Source organism: Hyperolius riggenbachi, chromosome 11 (assembly GCF_040937935.1).
Source record: "Hyperolius riggenbachi isolate aHypRig1 chromosome 11, aHypRig1.pri, whole genome shotgun sequence".
Taxonomy (NCBI): domain Eukaryota; kingdom Metazoa; phylum Chordata; class Amphibia; order Anura; family Hyperoliidae; genus Hyperolius; species Hyperolius riggenbachi.
The window spans coordinates 76,451,327-76,467,032 of record NC_090656.1 but is presented as its reverse complement, the minus strand read 5'-3'; the positions used below and the strand labels follow the sequence as shown (position 1 = coordinate 76,467,032).

At 42.9% G+C, this 15,706-nt stretch overlaps 1 protein-coding gene across 1 annotated transcript in view; it reads right to left on the bottom strand.

Moving 5' to 3' along the window:
* Nucleotides 1-15,706, bottom strand: part of PRRG4 (proline rich and Gla domain 4) — a 53,992-nt gene that overhangs the window by 17,989 nt on the left and 20,297 nt on the right. Inside the window, exons 2-3 of the mRNA XM_068261634.1 lie at nucleotides 13,887-13,996; nucleotides 3,735-3,898 (exon numbers count right to left, since the gene is read on the bottom strand). Coding sequence (XP_068117735.1) covers nucleotides 3,735-3,898; nucleotides 13,887-13,996 — 274 coding nt within the window. The remainder of the gene's footprint in view (nucleotides 1-3,734; nucleotides 3,899-13,886; nucleotides 13,997-15,706) is intronic.

Sequence of the window (15,706 nt, the reverse complement as noted above, 5' to 3'; positions counted from 1 at the left end):
CTTACACCAGCCCTTCTGGTGCCAACAACTATTCCATATTTCAAGTCAATGAAATCCTTTTTCTTCCCCATTCTGGTGCTTTGTTTGAACTTCAGCAACTTGTTTTCACCGTGTCTAGATGCCTAAATGCATTGAGCTACTGCTATATGATTGGTTGATTGGTCAGGGCGGCTCTACACAATGCGTCATCACGCCGGCCACTTCGCGTCATCACGGCGGCTGGCATGGCGGGTCTGCACATGCATGGAAAACCGGCAGAGGCTGAAGGAGTGGAGCCAGGACGGTGCAGGACCTCACCGCCTACGGTGAGCTGGAAAAAGCCCCAGGTAAGTGTAGTCTTTTAAATTCGGGCACTCGTCAGAGTCCCTTTAAAGAGATTTTGAAAATTATCTCCCAGGAGATAACTCAGGAGAAAAAGTGAATTGCATATGGGCCATAGAGAGAGAGAGAGATAGAGGCCCCTATGCAATTAACTTTTTCTCCTGAGTTTTCTCCTTGGGCATAGTTTTCCATTTTCTATTCAAAGTAACTTTTCAGAACATTGCAGATGAAAACGTGCAAAAACTAGGTGATAAAGTACTATCAAAATTATTTTGAGTATTTTCTTGCTTGCTGGTGCTTTAAAGGGCATTTTATTGATGCTTTTGAAATTATCACCTAGGAGAAAAATAAGGAGAAAAAGTGAATTGCATATGGGCCAGAGGCCCATGGGCTATATGCAATTCGCTTTTTCACCTGAGTTTTCTCCTAGGAGATAATTTTTCATCTTCGATTTTAAATAACTTTCCAGCATTTTTCAGCTTAAAAAGGTACCAACAACTGGGTCAAAAAGTACTGCCAAAATTATTTTGAGCACTTTATTGCTTTCTGGTGGCTTAAAAGGCATTTTACTTGACAAGTTAAAAAATATCATCTAGGAGAAAACTCATGAGAAAAAGGGAATTGCATATGGGCCCCAAGCTTTTTCTCCTTACTGTTCTCCAAGGTGATATTTTCACAACTTGCCAATAAAATGCATTTAAACCACCAGCAAGCGATACAATACTAAAAATTATTTTGACAGTACCTTTTCACCTACTTTTTGGTATTTTTTTAATTGCAGAGTGCTGAAAAGTTACTTAAAACAGAAGATGAAAAATGATATCCTAGGAGAAAATTCAGGCAAAAAGTGAATTGCATGTGGGCCAGAGTTTTCTCCCAGATGATATTTTCACAACTTATATATAAAATGCATTTTGAATTACCAGCAAGCCTGAACATACTAAAAATAATTTTGACAGTACTTTTTCAACTACGTTTGAATACTTTTTCAATTGCCAGAGAAAGAGAGATATGGCCATATGCAATTCACTTTTTCACCTGACTTTTCTCCCAGGAGATAATTTTTCATCTCCGATTTAAAATAACTTTTCAGCATTTTTTAACTAAAAAAGTACAAAAAAGATGGTGAAATAGTACTATCAAAATTATTTTGAGTATTTTCTTGCTTTTTGGTGGCTTAAAAGGCAATTTATTGACAAGTTTAAAAATATCACCTAGGAGAAAACGCAGGTGAAAAAGTGCATTGCATATGGCCTTTTACTCCTGAGTTTCATCCTGGGTGATAACTTCAAAATTGTCATTAAATGCTTTTTTAAACCACCAGCAAGCAAAAATCAAAATAATTTTGATTGTACTTTTTCACCAACTTTTTAGTACTTTTTACTTTGCAAAGTCCTGAAAAGTTATTCTACATCAAAGAAGAATTATCTCCTTGGAGAAAACTCAGGAGGAAAAGTATTTGTTTGCGTGCTGGTGGTTTAAAAGGGATTTTATTTACAAGTAAATATATCACCTAGGAGAAAACTCAGGTGAAAAAGTGAATTGCATATGGCTCAAAGAGAGAGAGGCCCATATGCAATTCACTTTTTCACTTGAGTTTTTTCATCTTTTCTAAAAACTAATTTTTCAGCATTTACAATTAAAAAAGTACCTAAACGTTGGTGAAAAAGTGATATCAATTTTTTTCTGAGTGTTTTCTTGCTTGCTGGAGGCTTAAAAGGCATTTTATGACAAGTAATAAAAACACCACCTAGGAGAAATCGCAGGAGGAAAAGTGAATTGCATAAGGGCCAGGGAGAGAGAGATAGATGCAATTCACTTTTTCTCATGTGTTTTCTCCTAAGAGATAATTTTTTTTGTCTTAAATTCAAATTCACTTTTTAGCACTTTTCAATGTAAAAATGTACCAAAAGTAGATGAACAGGTTATGTCAAAATTATTTTGAGTATTTGATTCACAGCTTGTAAATAAAATGCCTTTTAAACCACCAGCAAGGTGGTTTAAAGGGCATTTTATTTACAAGCTGTGAAAATATCACCTAGGAGGTAACTAAGGTAAAAAAATGAATTGCATATGGCCCAGAGAGAGAGAAAGAGAGAGCAGGCCATATGCAATTCACTTTTTCGCCATAGTTTTCTCCTGGGTGATATTTTTAAATCTGTCAATAAAGTTCCCTTTAAAGAGACTATCTAAGCTCCCGATGACACGCAAGGGAGCGAACATTATTCCTCTTGTTAGACGAATATATTACTGGGACCGGCGGCAGGGAACCAAGGATCATAGGAGGATGGCGTAGGACATTACAGCTTCAGGGGGCTGGTAGAAGCCCCAGGTAAGTGTCCGTTTTTATTGAAAAAAAGCCCCAAGAGAACCCTTTTAATACTCCAACGCCTTGTCCGTCAGTCAGTTAGCATGCATCCGACACACTATGTATGTCACCTGATACAGGGAGCCTATGGAGGAATGCTGGTGTGCTAACTGGCAGGAGTGAAGAGGATGATACACAGGCTGTTTTGAAGAGAGAGAGGTGGGTCACACTCACAGGAAGGAGGGGCTGAGATAGATAATACATTACTTACTGTCTCTCAGCTAAAATAGAGAGAGGGTTTTTGAATCCAAGAGAGTTGGGCTGCAAGGGGGGGAGGGGCAGACAATGGATCCGGGGGGGGGGGGGGGAGCATAGATTTGGCCGCACTGCTTACCACTCTGCTTACTAACGAAGGTAGGGGCAGAAACTGGCTTCACTGCTTACAGGGAGTGTGCGTGTGTGTTGGGGGGGGGGGGGAGAGGTACTGGCTGCACTGCTTACTGGGGGGGGGGGGGAGGGGAGAGATACTGGCTGCCCTGCTTACTGGGGGGGGGGGGGGGGCGGCTTGGAGGGGATATACTGGCTGCACTCCTTACAGACAGCTTCTGGCCACACTGCAGTGGAGATTGTGGACGATTACTGTACTTGGGGACCATGAGGGTTAATTCCAGCTTAAGAAGGTACAATAAAGTATTGGAGATGACATGGTTGAGGATATATATCAAGTACATGTGGAAAGAAAATATCTCCACTCACTTGGAGCTGTGGTGATGATGAATAGACACCTAAAGCTAATTTGAGTTGTTGGTGGGCATCAGTGGTACACTGCTGACATACTCTATATTAATACTGCAAAATATTTCAACATATATAAAAGAGGGAGCCATTCCCACACTTTATCTCTGTTTTGTTGGATACAAGCAAAGAATGAGCAATATTTCCCCTATTGAAGCCTAAATCATTGTAACTAAGTAGGTAGTTGTTCTTGATGTTGACTACAACATTCTACTACAAAACCTGGTATTATTACTCCCCTTTCCAAACAAAGCAGATTCAGGAAGAGTGGGGGAGTCGGTGAGTCAGAGCATAGACATCATGTACGTACCGTTGCATCTTCATCTTCGAAGATCTCCCTGGCTTCCTCATAGTTGCATTGTTCCTCATAGCATTCTCTTTCTAGGTTTCCTGCGACGAACATCTCAAAGTCAAACTGGTTGTAGAGCAAGCGTCGCCCCAAGAAGCTGCTGGCGTCCTCCCCATTTTTAAATACTGAAAGAAGGATAAAGAAAATATCACTGTGGGCAACAAAAGAACTATCTGCCACTCTACGGCAGTGTTTGAAAAGAGTAAAATTTATCTTCATCTGGCTCGAAATAACACAACTGTGTTGCAGCCAGTAACCCTGTGTGGCCCAAGAAAAATAGCCCACTGGAAGTATATTATAACAAAAGTAAATTCATACAAGTGAATTCATACAAGTGTATGACATGGAATAGAAGGGTTCATGTGACCAGTAAGCAATGTGATACCATTATGATGTCCTGATTAAATCTATTGGCCATGTAGCTGCTGATATCATATCTGAATCAAGCAGTGATCTTGTAGCAGAGCAATTTCTGACCATTTGGTGCCTAATGCTGGGAATACACGGCTCGATTCTGAGCCATTTAGATGGCTCTATAGATCATTTCCGACACGTCCGATCTCCCGCCCGATCGTTTCACCGCTCGATTCTGCATTAAGGAAAATGGGAAAATGCAAACAGATAAGAAAAACGAGCGGAAGGTAAGAGAATCACCTGCGGAATCGAGTGGGGAATCGATCGAGTGGAAGAATCGGGCAGCAAAATCGAGGCGTGTATGCCCAGTATTAGGCCTCATTCACATCAGGGCCATTTCTGTGCGCTTTTTACAGCGCACTGCCCTGTGCGTTCTGCAAGCTATTGATTTTCCCATGTAATTAATGTGCCTGGTTCACATCTATGCGCTGCGCTGAGATGCGTTACAAAAATGTAGTGTTGCATGCATTTCTGTGCGCTGAGCTGTAAAGCGCACATCAATGCAAGTGAATGGGTGTGCTTTTTTAGCACATAGAAGCGGATGTGTTTTTTTTACCCCAAATTGAAAAAAAAAATTCATATGAAAACAAAGCTTTTGACAACTGCTACTGTTACAATAAGCAAAACTTGCTTAACAAAACACACCACAACGCACTAATGCGCACAAACGCATGCGTTTTTATCATGCGCTTTTTTTTATAAAAGAGAATTTTTATTAAAGTTTTGCACAGGTTATAAACAGTAACATAACCAGATAACCCCCCAACACCCCCCCCCCCCCCAGAGCCCTACCAGACCCCACTTCAAACGAGCCATGGGCCCCTATGACAGTGTTCAACCAATAACAGTCACAACAGTAGTTTCTAATAATCCAGAGGAGAGACATCACATTGCATACATTGATAACAGATATTACATTCGATTGTGAACAATCAGAGGGACAGGAGTTTTAAAGATGCAGGTCTTCCACACTGATATTAATATCCAGGTTAGGAATGACAGAGATACTATTATCCACCCAGCTACCCCATACTTTGTCAAATTTTGTGGGGTGACCTCTGGTTTGGTAAGTGAGGCAGTACATAGGGAGATTTAGATTAATCAAAGATTTATAGTCACTTATAGTGGGAGCGTACTGTGATTTCCATTTTAATAGCAAGCATTTCCTAGCATAGAAAAAGGCTAATTTGAGAAACAGCTGCTTATGTTTGCTACAAGTTGCGTTGTCAATAACACCCAGCATTGAGGCCTTAAATGATAGGTCCACTGGTCTTTGTAAAAGTTGAGCTAATAGGAGGGTGACCTGATGCCAAAACCTCTGGACCGGATCACATTCCCATACACAATGGACAAACCCTGCATCAGGACATCCGCACTTGTAGCACTCCGAGCCAATACCCCGGCCCATTTTAGAGAGCCTTAGAGGGGTGTAGTATATTTGGTGTAGCCATTTAATCTGAATTAGTTTATCATTGGCACTAATTACACTATTCATAAAAGAAGTTTCTACTTCTGACCAGTCTGATGGAGTGAATTCATAGTGGTCAGATTGCCATCTGGATTTGGCTGTCTCAAATCTTTGATAGCCCTGTTTGAGTGATAGAGCTAAGTATAATTTGGAGATTTGTTTGGATGTATCTTTATTTAGAATCAAAAGTTCTAGCTCGGAAGGCTCAACGCGGACCCCCGATGTACCCATCTGAGATCTAATGGCGTCCCGGAGTTGGAAGTAGTGGAACAGGGCATGCCGAGGAAGGCCAAAGTCCGATCTGAATCTAGAGAAGGTTTTAAATTCACCTTCATCGAAAATGTGATTGACATATTTTATCCCAATTTTCACCCAAAATTGTGTATCTTCCATTCTAAAGCGTTCTTGTAGACGGGGATTCGCCCATAGAGGGGTGCTCGGAGAGATTTTGCCTACCGTGGATGGGAATATCTTAGAGATGGCATTATAGGTTTTTAGTGTTGCTACTAGTAATAGGGAGCCCTGTTTATTTGGAACTGAGCCTCTGTATATTATGTTGGACAAGGCCTCATATGAGGTGGCTATGTCTGCCTCTAGATTCATGGAAGCATCTGATCTATCAGCACTCATCCACTTTTGTATATATGCTAATTGTGCGGCTAAGTAGTACAGGCGGAAATTGGGGAGTGCCAAACCTCCACATGACTTCGGGAGGCGTAAGGTTGATAGTGCCAGGCGGGGGTTAGAGCCGCCCCAAAGGAAGCCCGCAACCATTGAGTCAATTTTGCCAAAAGTTTTCTTTGGGATATAGGTAGGTGAGGATTGCAGAATATATAAGAGCTTGGGGGCGCAGACCATTTTGACTATTGTGGCTTTACCTACAAGATTAAGTGGCAGCTTACCCCACATTTTAAATTTATCTCCCAAGGAGCTGATCAGGGGCATAAGGTTAAGTCTGACAAAGTCCTCCACTTTCCTAGAAATGTTAACCCCGAGGTATTTAAAGGATTCTACTACCATTAACTGAGATGAGGGATCAATTACCTTCTCCGCCTCTGGGTCTAATGGGAAAAGTACGGATTTAGTCCAGTTCACCTTTAGCCCGGAGATTGTTTGAAAAGAGTCGTAAATTTTGAATACTTCTATCAGCGATGGGCCAGGATCCGCCAAATACAGAAGTACGTCATCCGCATAGAGTGAGATACGTTGTTCTAGTTTATGAACCCGAAGTCCCTTAATAAGCTGGGAAGATCTTATATATTCTGCAAGAGGTTCCATTGCTATGGCGAACAATAGGGGGGATAGAGGACACCCCTGTCTAGTACCCCTATGTATATTAAAAGGTTTGGAGATGTAAGAATTAACCCTGAGTCTAGCTTGTGGGCGAGCATATAGGACATCAAACCATTTCCTAAACACCTCCCCAAAACCCATTTTTCCCAATACTGCTCTCATATATGACCACTCCACCGAGTCGAAGGCTTTGTGTGTGTCTAAAGACAGGATAACTCTGGTGCCTTTATTGCTGTGGGGGAATTGTATGTTGGTGAGGAGGCGCCTGATATTAGATTTGGTGGACCTTCCCGGGATAAAACCTGTTTGGTCTTCGTGGATTAGATGTTTAATATGTTGGTTAAGCCGGTTGGCGAGGACCTTTGCCAATATCTTGGCGTCCGTGTTGATTAACGAAATGGGTCTATATGACTCACATAGATCCGGGTTCTTGTTGGGTTTAGGGAGTAGGATAATCAGGGCCTCATAAAGTGACTCAGGGAGCGCGCCAGTCTCTAAAGAGTGGGCAAACATCTTGGCTAACTTAGGGGTTATGATTGCTTTACTTTTAAGGTACCATTCGGATGGGATTCTTATCATGCGCTTTTAAACGTTTCTCAATGCACCAGATGTGAATGAGGCCTCAGGCACCTATTGCCTACCACAACCTTGTATATAGGAAGATCATAGCCTACATTAATTAGTTTTGCTGGCACTAACAAATTGACAGGTTATATACAGAAATTATGTTGTTTTTCAAAATAAGTCTATAAAGGATAGAGAAAATATTATCAGTCCAGATACTCTTAACCAGTCATGTTATAAAGACATTATACTGCTTATGTGTGGCCTGGGTCTTTACAGGTTAAAATATTGACCTGTAAATTCAGAAGAGTTTCAACAATCATTACATTTTAAATCTAAGATAAGTGCAGCTTTATTAGCAAAATATTAGCACTTGCCATGTCATTGTAATGCTATTTAGGTCTCGTTTGTTATGCTAATTAGAAATGCCAATATAAGTGTTAAAATTACCATACATTCCTTTCTTAAAGCGATCCTTAAGCCAAAAAAAAAAAAATAGTTTTACTCACCTGGGGCTTCCAATAGCCCCCTGCAGCTGTCCGGTGCCCTCGACGTGTCCCTCCGATCTTCCTGTCCCCGCCGGCGACCACTTCCGGTTTCGCCGTCAGGAGCCGACAAGCTGGAAACGCGAGTGATTCTTCGCGTTCCCAGCCACAATAGCGCCCCCTATGCTGCAGCCCTCTATGCTGCTATAGCAGCATAGAGGGAGCTATTGTGGCTGGGAACGCGAAGAATCACTCGCGTTCCCAGCCTGTCGGCTCCTGACGGCGAAACCGGAAGTGGTCGCCGGCGGGGACAGGAAGATTGGAGGGACACGTCGAGGGCACCGGACAGCTGCAGGGGGCTATTGGAAGCCCCAGGTGAGTAAAACTTTTTTTTTTTGGCTTAAGGTTCACTTTAAAGCGGATCCAAGATGAAAAACTAACTATAACTAGTAACTTGTCTATATATCTTATCTAAAGTTTAGACAGCAAATCTAGCTGCAAAAAGCTTTAATAGAATATAATTATTTCTTCCTGTGATACAATGACAGCAGTCATGTTGTTTGTAAACATTACACAGAGGCAGGCTTATCTGCATCTTGAGCACTCAGCCTGTAAAAAAAAAGCAAATCCCCCTCCTCCCTCCTCTCCTCTGCCTCTGAAATCTCTGGCTAGTAATACCTCCCCCTCCTCCTGCCCAGACTGAGCTCCCATGAGCCCTTGCTACTGTCTGAAAATGCCCTGGCTCTCTGAAAACCTGTGGGCGTGGTTTGTTTAGTTTATAGGGAATTAGGGTTTTAAAACTAAAACAAAAAAGTATTTGGCTTGAGGAATGCCCTATAAACAATAGAAAAGGAACACAATTATGCAATGAGTAAAAGTTCATCTTGGATCCACTTTAATGGAAGTAGCACTTGTGTATGATAATTCCATTATGCACACTATGCTTGTGCCCCCTCCCCCCCAGAGGTCACTCTAGGCATCTGCCTGGTTTGCCTATGCCTAGAAATGAACTTACTCTGTTGGATTACTACTGATGTGGTGTTAATTTGTTAAAAAGGAAGTGCCTCCAACTTGCTCTATATATTTTCTGTGTTGAAACTGTGTACCAATGCTTCAAACAGTTTGTTTTGGTACCAGATTACATTAGCAGGCCCCAGGGAACTCCCTATTTAGGTAGGTAAGAATAGCTAGCTTTCAGGGCTAGGAAGGTGTGGTCAGGTTACGGTTAATTTTCTGACATAATATGGCTGACAGCTCCTTTTTAACTGCTTGATTTTTTCACTAGCAGTGTTCTGCATTGAGAGGCTTTAGAGCTTCATCAGGTCAGGACAGACATAGGACTATGGAGATGGGACACAGAGATAAAGCTAGTGCAGTGTGTAGTGTGTGTGTAGTGTGTGTGTAGTGTGTGTGTAGTGTGTGTGTAGTGTGTGTGTGTGTGTATTAGGGATAAGTCAGTAAATCAGTAGGGAATCAGAATCAGAATCAATTTTAGAATCAATTTATTTTGCCAAGTTAGTTTGCACTTACAAGGAATTTGTATTGGCAGTTGCTTAACAAACACAAACAAAAACAATACAAGGACAGACAGTATATATATATTACAAGTCAAGGACAGTATGTAAGTATAGTGGCAGTAAGCATGGTGAGAATCGGGACAGTTAAAAATGGCGCACAGCGCCAGATGAATAAGAAGGGCGCCCCATAGACTTGAATTATATAACGCTATTTAGCGTTATAAGTGTTAAAAAATGGCGCAGGCAGTGTGCCTTACACTTATAACGCTAAATAGCGTTATAAAGCTTCAAAATTTCTGAGGACAGAGGGGTCGGGGGGAAGAGAGAGGCAGCGGACACTGGAGGGCATAGGCAGCGGACGAAGATGTGTGCAATATGCATACATTACCTTGTCCCGGGCCGCCGATCGCTCCTTCCCTCCGCTCCTTCACTTCCTCCATTCGTTTACTGTAGTCCTGCAGCCGGCCAATCACCATGCGGTTTCATTCTCCGCATGGTGATTGGCCGGCTGCAGGACTACAGCAAACAAACTAGGAAGTGAAGGAGCGGAGGGAAGGAGCGATCGGCGGCCCGGGACAAGGTAATGTATGCATATTGAACACATCTTCGTCCACTGCCTATGCCCTTCAGTGTCCGCTGCCTCTCTCCCCCAACCCCCGCTGCCTATACTAGCGACCCGCAGCCCCCTGCTTGCTTTAATGGCGTACCGTGCTGAAATAAATGTAGCATAAAACGCTATTTACCGTTTTAATGTATTTTCGGTAAATAGCGTTTTATGATACATTTATCGGCAGAACGGTGCGCCATTTTTCTCCCTGCGCCATTTTTAGATGGACCCGGTGAGAATTGTTCATTTTCAATCCTGTGCTGATTACTTTCAAGTCCTAGCAGCTCTAGCGTGTTTCAGCATTAAGCATGGATACCGCCGGAGGAAAAAAGCTGTTATTGTGTCTGGAGGTTTTAGTTGCGATTGACCGGAATCTTACTCCTGAAGGCTACAGCTGGAAGATGGAGTGAGCTGGGTGAGAGGGATCAGAGGCAATTTTGTTTGCTCTCTTTTCGCACCTGCTAGTGTAAAGATCCTGCAGGGAAGGTAAGCTACAGCTACAGAAGTTAGGCTAATCTGAGGTGAGGAGGTGAGGATCACGTGGATTAAAAGAGTGGGGACTACGTTGAAAATATTAGCAGGTGAATATTAAAGGGTACCTGTACAAAGTAAAATTATTTAAAATAGACATGATGTACCTACAAATGAATATTACATACTTGCCTTGCCATCAATTCCTCTCAAAAGCCAACCGTTTTCCTCTAGCAATCATCTCTTCCAGTTCCAACTAGATCTAGTGGTACTTGTCTCACTGGAAGCCGAAGGCCTTATAGGCCCTCTGTGTATGCACCATCTCCCTCTTCAGGCTAATCCACTTTGGGCTCAAGAGTGGAATATTACAGGTCCATGGGAGGCTGACCCAGATGCTGTTAGCGGTTAGCAGCATTTTTTTAATGGAGGACGGAGAATGTAATATATCATGGTGGACAAATGAAAAACCAAAGAGATGAAAGAGATTGATGAGTAGACTATATACATAGGGTAAGTATGATGCATGTACACAGGGCTGGATTTACCATAAGGCACTGTAGGTGTGAGGTGTCTCAGCCTTGGGTGCTAGAGGATCTTCTCCCAGCTCTGGGCTCCAGTCAGGTAAATCCGGGCCTGCATGTACACTTACTTTAACTTTTACTTACAGCCCAATACCGTGCACTAAAATGACTAAACTTAAAGGGAACCTGAACTGAGTAAAATTATTTAAAATAAACACATGAGGTAACTTTAAATAAACATTACATAGTTGCCTTGCCATCAGTTCCTCTCAGAAGCTCACCATTTTCTTCTGACAATGATCATTTCAGTTCTGACAACATTTTGTCAGAACTGAAATACAGTATATTAGTAGCTGTCAGTTATAGTTATAGAGGACAACTGACGTGCCAGGTAATGTCCATGTTTCCCTATGGCTCAAGTGGGCAATATTACAGTTTAACAGTATGCTGACCAGGAAGCTGTTATGGGGTAATGGCCATTTTCAAAATAGAGGACAGAGAATTCCATTGATCACAGTGGACAAACAGGACACAGGAGAGGAGAAAGAGATTGATGAATAGACTACATGGGAGGTAAGTATGGCTTGTGTATGTTTATTTTGACTTTTAATTTTCAGTTCAGGTTTTCTTTAAATATGATATGTACAAAACATTATTAAAGGGACTCTGAGCACCTCTCATGGGTATGCCTTTAAGCCAGACGACTTCCAACAAAGTTGTGCTACGACCCCTATGGAGGAGCCTCTTGCATAGTGTTGTCCGGATCATGAACGATTCGGATCTTTGATCCGAATCTATTTTGTGAGTCGAATCATCCGAATCATCAAAATGAGTGATTCGGATCGCAAAAGGGGCGGGGCCCGGAGCGACACGCCCCCTCTCAGCGGGCAGCGGGGTCCTGGAAGAAGCAGAGCAGAGATGGATCGCTCTGTTGGAGGGGACTCAGGGGAGCCAGCCTTGCAGGGACAGGTAGAGGGGACATGGGTGCCACTGCCAGATATGTGTAGAGCACACATACTGGCTGAAATGTGCTGCTCATTATAGGCTGTCTGTTCCGTAGTTGTGCACAGTGAACACATTGGAAGCTTTTGGCTCAGCACAGCTCAGTAACTTTGCAGGCACTGTGATTGCAGCGTAATATGATCCTCCTGCACTCGGCACTAAACAGCTGCTTTTATCTTCTGGGAATGCTTTCTTTCACTGTGCGACGTTTCCATTCAAGGTATACAGATGAACATGTAGGTGAAATATATGTAAAGCATATGATTGCAGCATGTGGGTATTGTGTGCAAGCAAACATTTATGCTCTCTGCTTCCCTCCTCCCATCTCTGTCCACTCCTTGCCCTCTGTGCATCTTCTCTAGTGTTGTCCGGATCATGAACGATTCGGATCTTTGATCCGAATCTATTTTATGAGTCGATCATCCGAATCATCAAAATGAACGATTCGGATCGCAAAAGGGGCGGGGCCAGGAGCGACACGCCCCCTCTCAGCGGGCAGCGGGGTCTTGGAAGCAGAGCAGAGATGGATCGCTCTGTTGGAAGGGAGGCAGCGTTGCAGGGAGACAGGTAGATAAGAGAGAGGGGACATGGGTGCCACTGCCAGATATGTGTAGAGCACACATACTGGCTGCAATGTGCTGCTCATTATAGGCTGGCTGTTCCGTAGTGCTGCACAGTGATCACATTGGAAGCTTTTGGCTCAGCTCAGCACAGCTCAGTAACTTTGCAGACACTGTGATTGAAAGGCAATATAATCCTCCTGCACTCGGCACTAAACAGCTGCACTTATCTTCTGGGAATGCTTTCTTTCACTGTGCGACCTTTTCTTTCAAAGTACACAGATGAACATATAGGTGAAATATATGACATAAAGCATATGACTTCAGCATGTGGGTATTGTGTGCAAACATTTCTGCTCTCTGCTCGTCCCTCCTCCCTTCTCTGTCCACTCCCTGCCCTCTGTCCATCTTCTCCCCTTCTCTGTGTGTCCACCCCCCTCCCCTTCTCCTGTCCACAGACCTGTCCTGCTGTTCATTTCATCCCCGAATGCTTCCGGTAGTAAAATGATCCGAGATTCGGATCAAAGATCCGGATCTCTTCAATGATCCGATTCGAATCATCCGGATCATTGAAAAGATCCGAACTTCCCATCTCTAATCTTCTCCCTTTCTCTGTGTGTCCGCCCCCCTCCCCTTCTCCTGCCCTGCTAGTCATTTCAACCCCTGAATGCTTCCCTTGTAAAATGATCCGAGATTCGGATCAAAGATCCGGATCTTTTCAATGATCCGATTCGAATCATCCGGATCATTGAAAAGATCTGAACTTCCCATCTCTACTCTTGCAATGGCCATGCGTGTCACTTCCTCTTCCTGCTACATTCAGTGATGCACTTCTCTAACAGACAGGGGTGACCCGGAAGTTATAACATAGCCAAGATGGCAGCCGCAAATTTAAATTGAAATTGAACGAACACTATTTGGTGTAGAACGGCGATTCAGGCATCAAATGAAAGAGGAGAGCACAAGCTACATAAAGGTATGCATCTTTAAGTACTTTGCAGTACTGGTTGGAGTCTCTAGGCATACCCATGAGAGGTGCTCGGAGTCCCTTTAAGGAAATGGGGAAATGGATGTAGAAGCTGCTGGTTTTTATTTTCAATTATAAAAATGAACCTGCGGTGCCCATAGTCCATATTCCTGTCACTATCCCTTTCAGTACCGGTAGTTCTGTCAGTTTCTGTCGCATCAGTACAACATCATGTTGACAGTACCTTGTCTGTATTGTCTGGATCCCACCAAATGCTTCACACAGTGCGGCAATCCAAACACCACGGAGATGAACTGGAAGATGATGGCTAACTGTGGGATCAGAGTCTGGTATCTGCAAAACACAAAAACAGTATGAATTAGACTGAAGTCATCCCATAGTTCCTGTACATCTGCAGGATGATGAGTTTCTGCTTAACTGCCTGCATATGGTGATTCATGATGAGATGGAAATGATTGTTAAATAGTTTCAGACAGAACAAGATAGAACCTCCAGCATAATTGAGATGTAGAGAGACAGGGATTGGCACATGCCCAGTTCTCACCAGAATTGTCTAGTTACAAACTAGTATACTGTATATATATATAGAAAAGCATGGACTTTTTTGTGGCAGATTGTGTAGGTAAACTCTCATACTACACGGAGGTGGAAATACTGGGCAGTGATTGGCCAATCAAAATTGTATCAGGTGTGTACCAGGGTGCATACACATATCCAGTATTGGCCAATATCACCACCTCCATGTAATATGAGAGCTTACCTACACAATCTACTCATATTTATAATTGGCCTTCATACTACATGGAAGTTGTAAAATTGGCCATTCATAATTGGAGGTGTGTTCCAGGCTTTAGGTCACATGGGCCCATGTGCAATTCACTTTTTCTCCCATGTTTTCTCCTAGGTAATATTTTCACACCTTGGCATAAAATGACTTTTAAACCACGAGCAAGCAAGAAAATAAGAAATAACGTTGAGAGAACTTTTTCACCAACGTTTAGGTACTTTTTTTACAATTGTAAAATGCTTAAAAGTTATTTTAAATAGAATATGAAAATTATCTCCTAGGGCAGTGATGGCTAACCTTGGCACTCCAGCTGTGGTGGAACTACAAGTCCCATGAGGCATTGCAATACTCTGACAGCTCTAAGCATACATTGGGGAGTCAGAGGCATGATGGGATTTGTAGTTTTGTCACAGCTGGAGTGCCAAGGTTAGCCATCACTGTCCTAGGAGATAATTCAGGAGAAAGAAGTTAATTGCATATGGGCCATGGTGTCCTGTGCAAAGTGTTGATATGGCACCCATATTTAGAGTCCCCCACCAACTACAGCCTTATAAAACAAATAATGTAAGATTACTTAGAACAATAAAGCTCAGTGCTTTTCAGTCTCAATTACTGTTCATAGGGACTGAGTACCAGAAGCAGATGATCTGCCATATATCCACATAGTTGCAGACAGTGTTAGAAGACTGTCCCACTACCAACATAATGACTTTCTAACAATGTCAAACTATACCATGCTTGTCCATTCTTTCAGGAGCATAACTACAAATCATGGGCAGGGACGACTGATTACTCGTGATTCAAATAAGGGTTAATTGCTGCAGGTGCCGGGCTGGATGCGGCGGGGTTAATTACCCCGTCCGCCCCTCTCTTCAATGAGATTGCAAGCATCCTATTGGTCGTGTTGAAAGCATCGCTATGGCGCACTTCCCCCCCAATATTCACACCCTTTCCCTTGCCTACCCCTGGTGTCCCTCACAGCCTGGGGGGGCGCATCATGCACGGGCCATTAAACAAGTGTGGACATCATAAATCTTTACATCCATGACAAGTGTAACCAAAAAAGCACCTGATCTGATGGATGGACCCTTTATTGGATGAAGGGAGGGTTAGTAGTTGCCCCCCCCCCCCCCCCAATAGCTCTGGGCTGCTCCCCTGTAGTTACCCCATGCATTATTTGTTCCTTTGCATAAATGGCCTCCCGTTACGGCTTTATGGCAAACATTCATGTCTGTTTTGTAGACCTGGATGTGGAT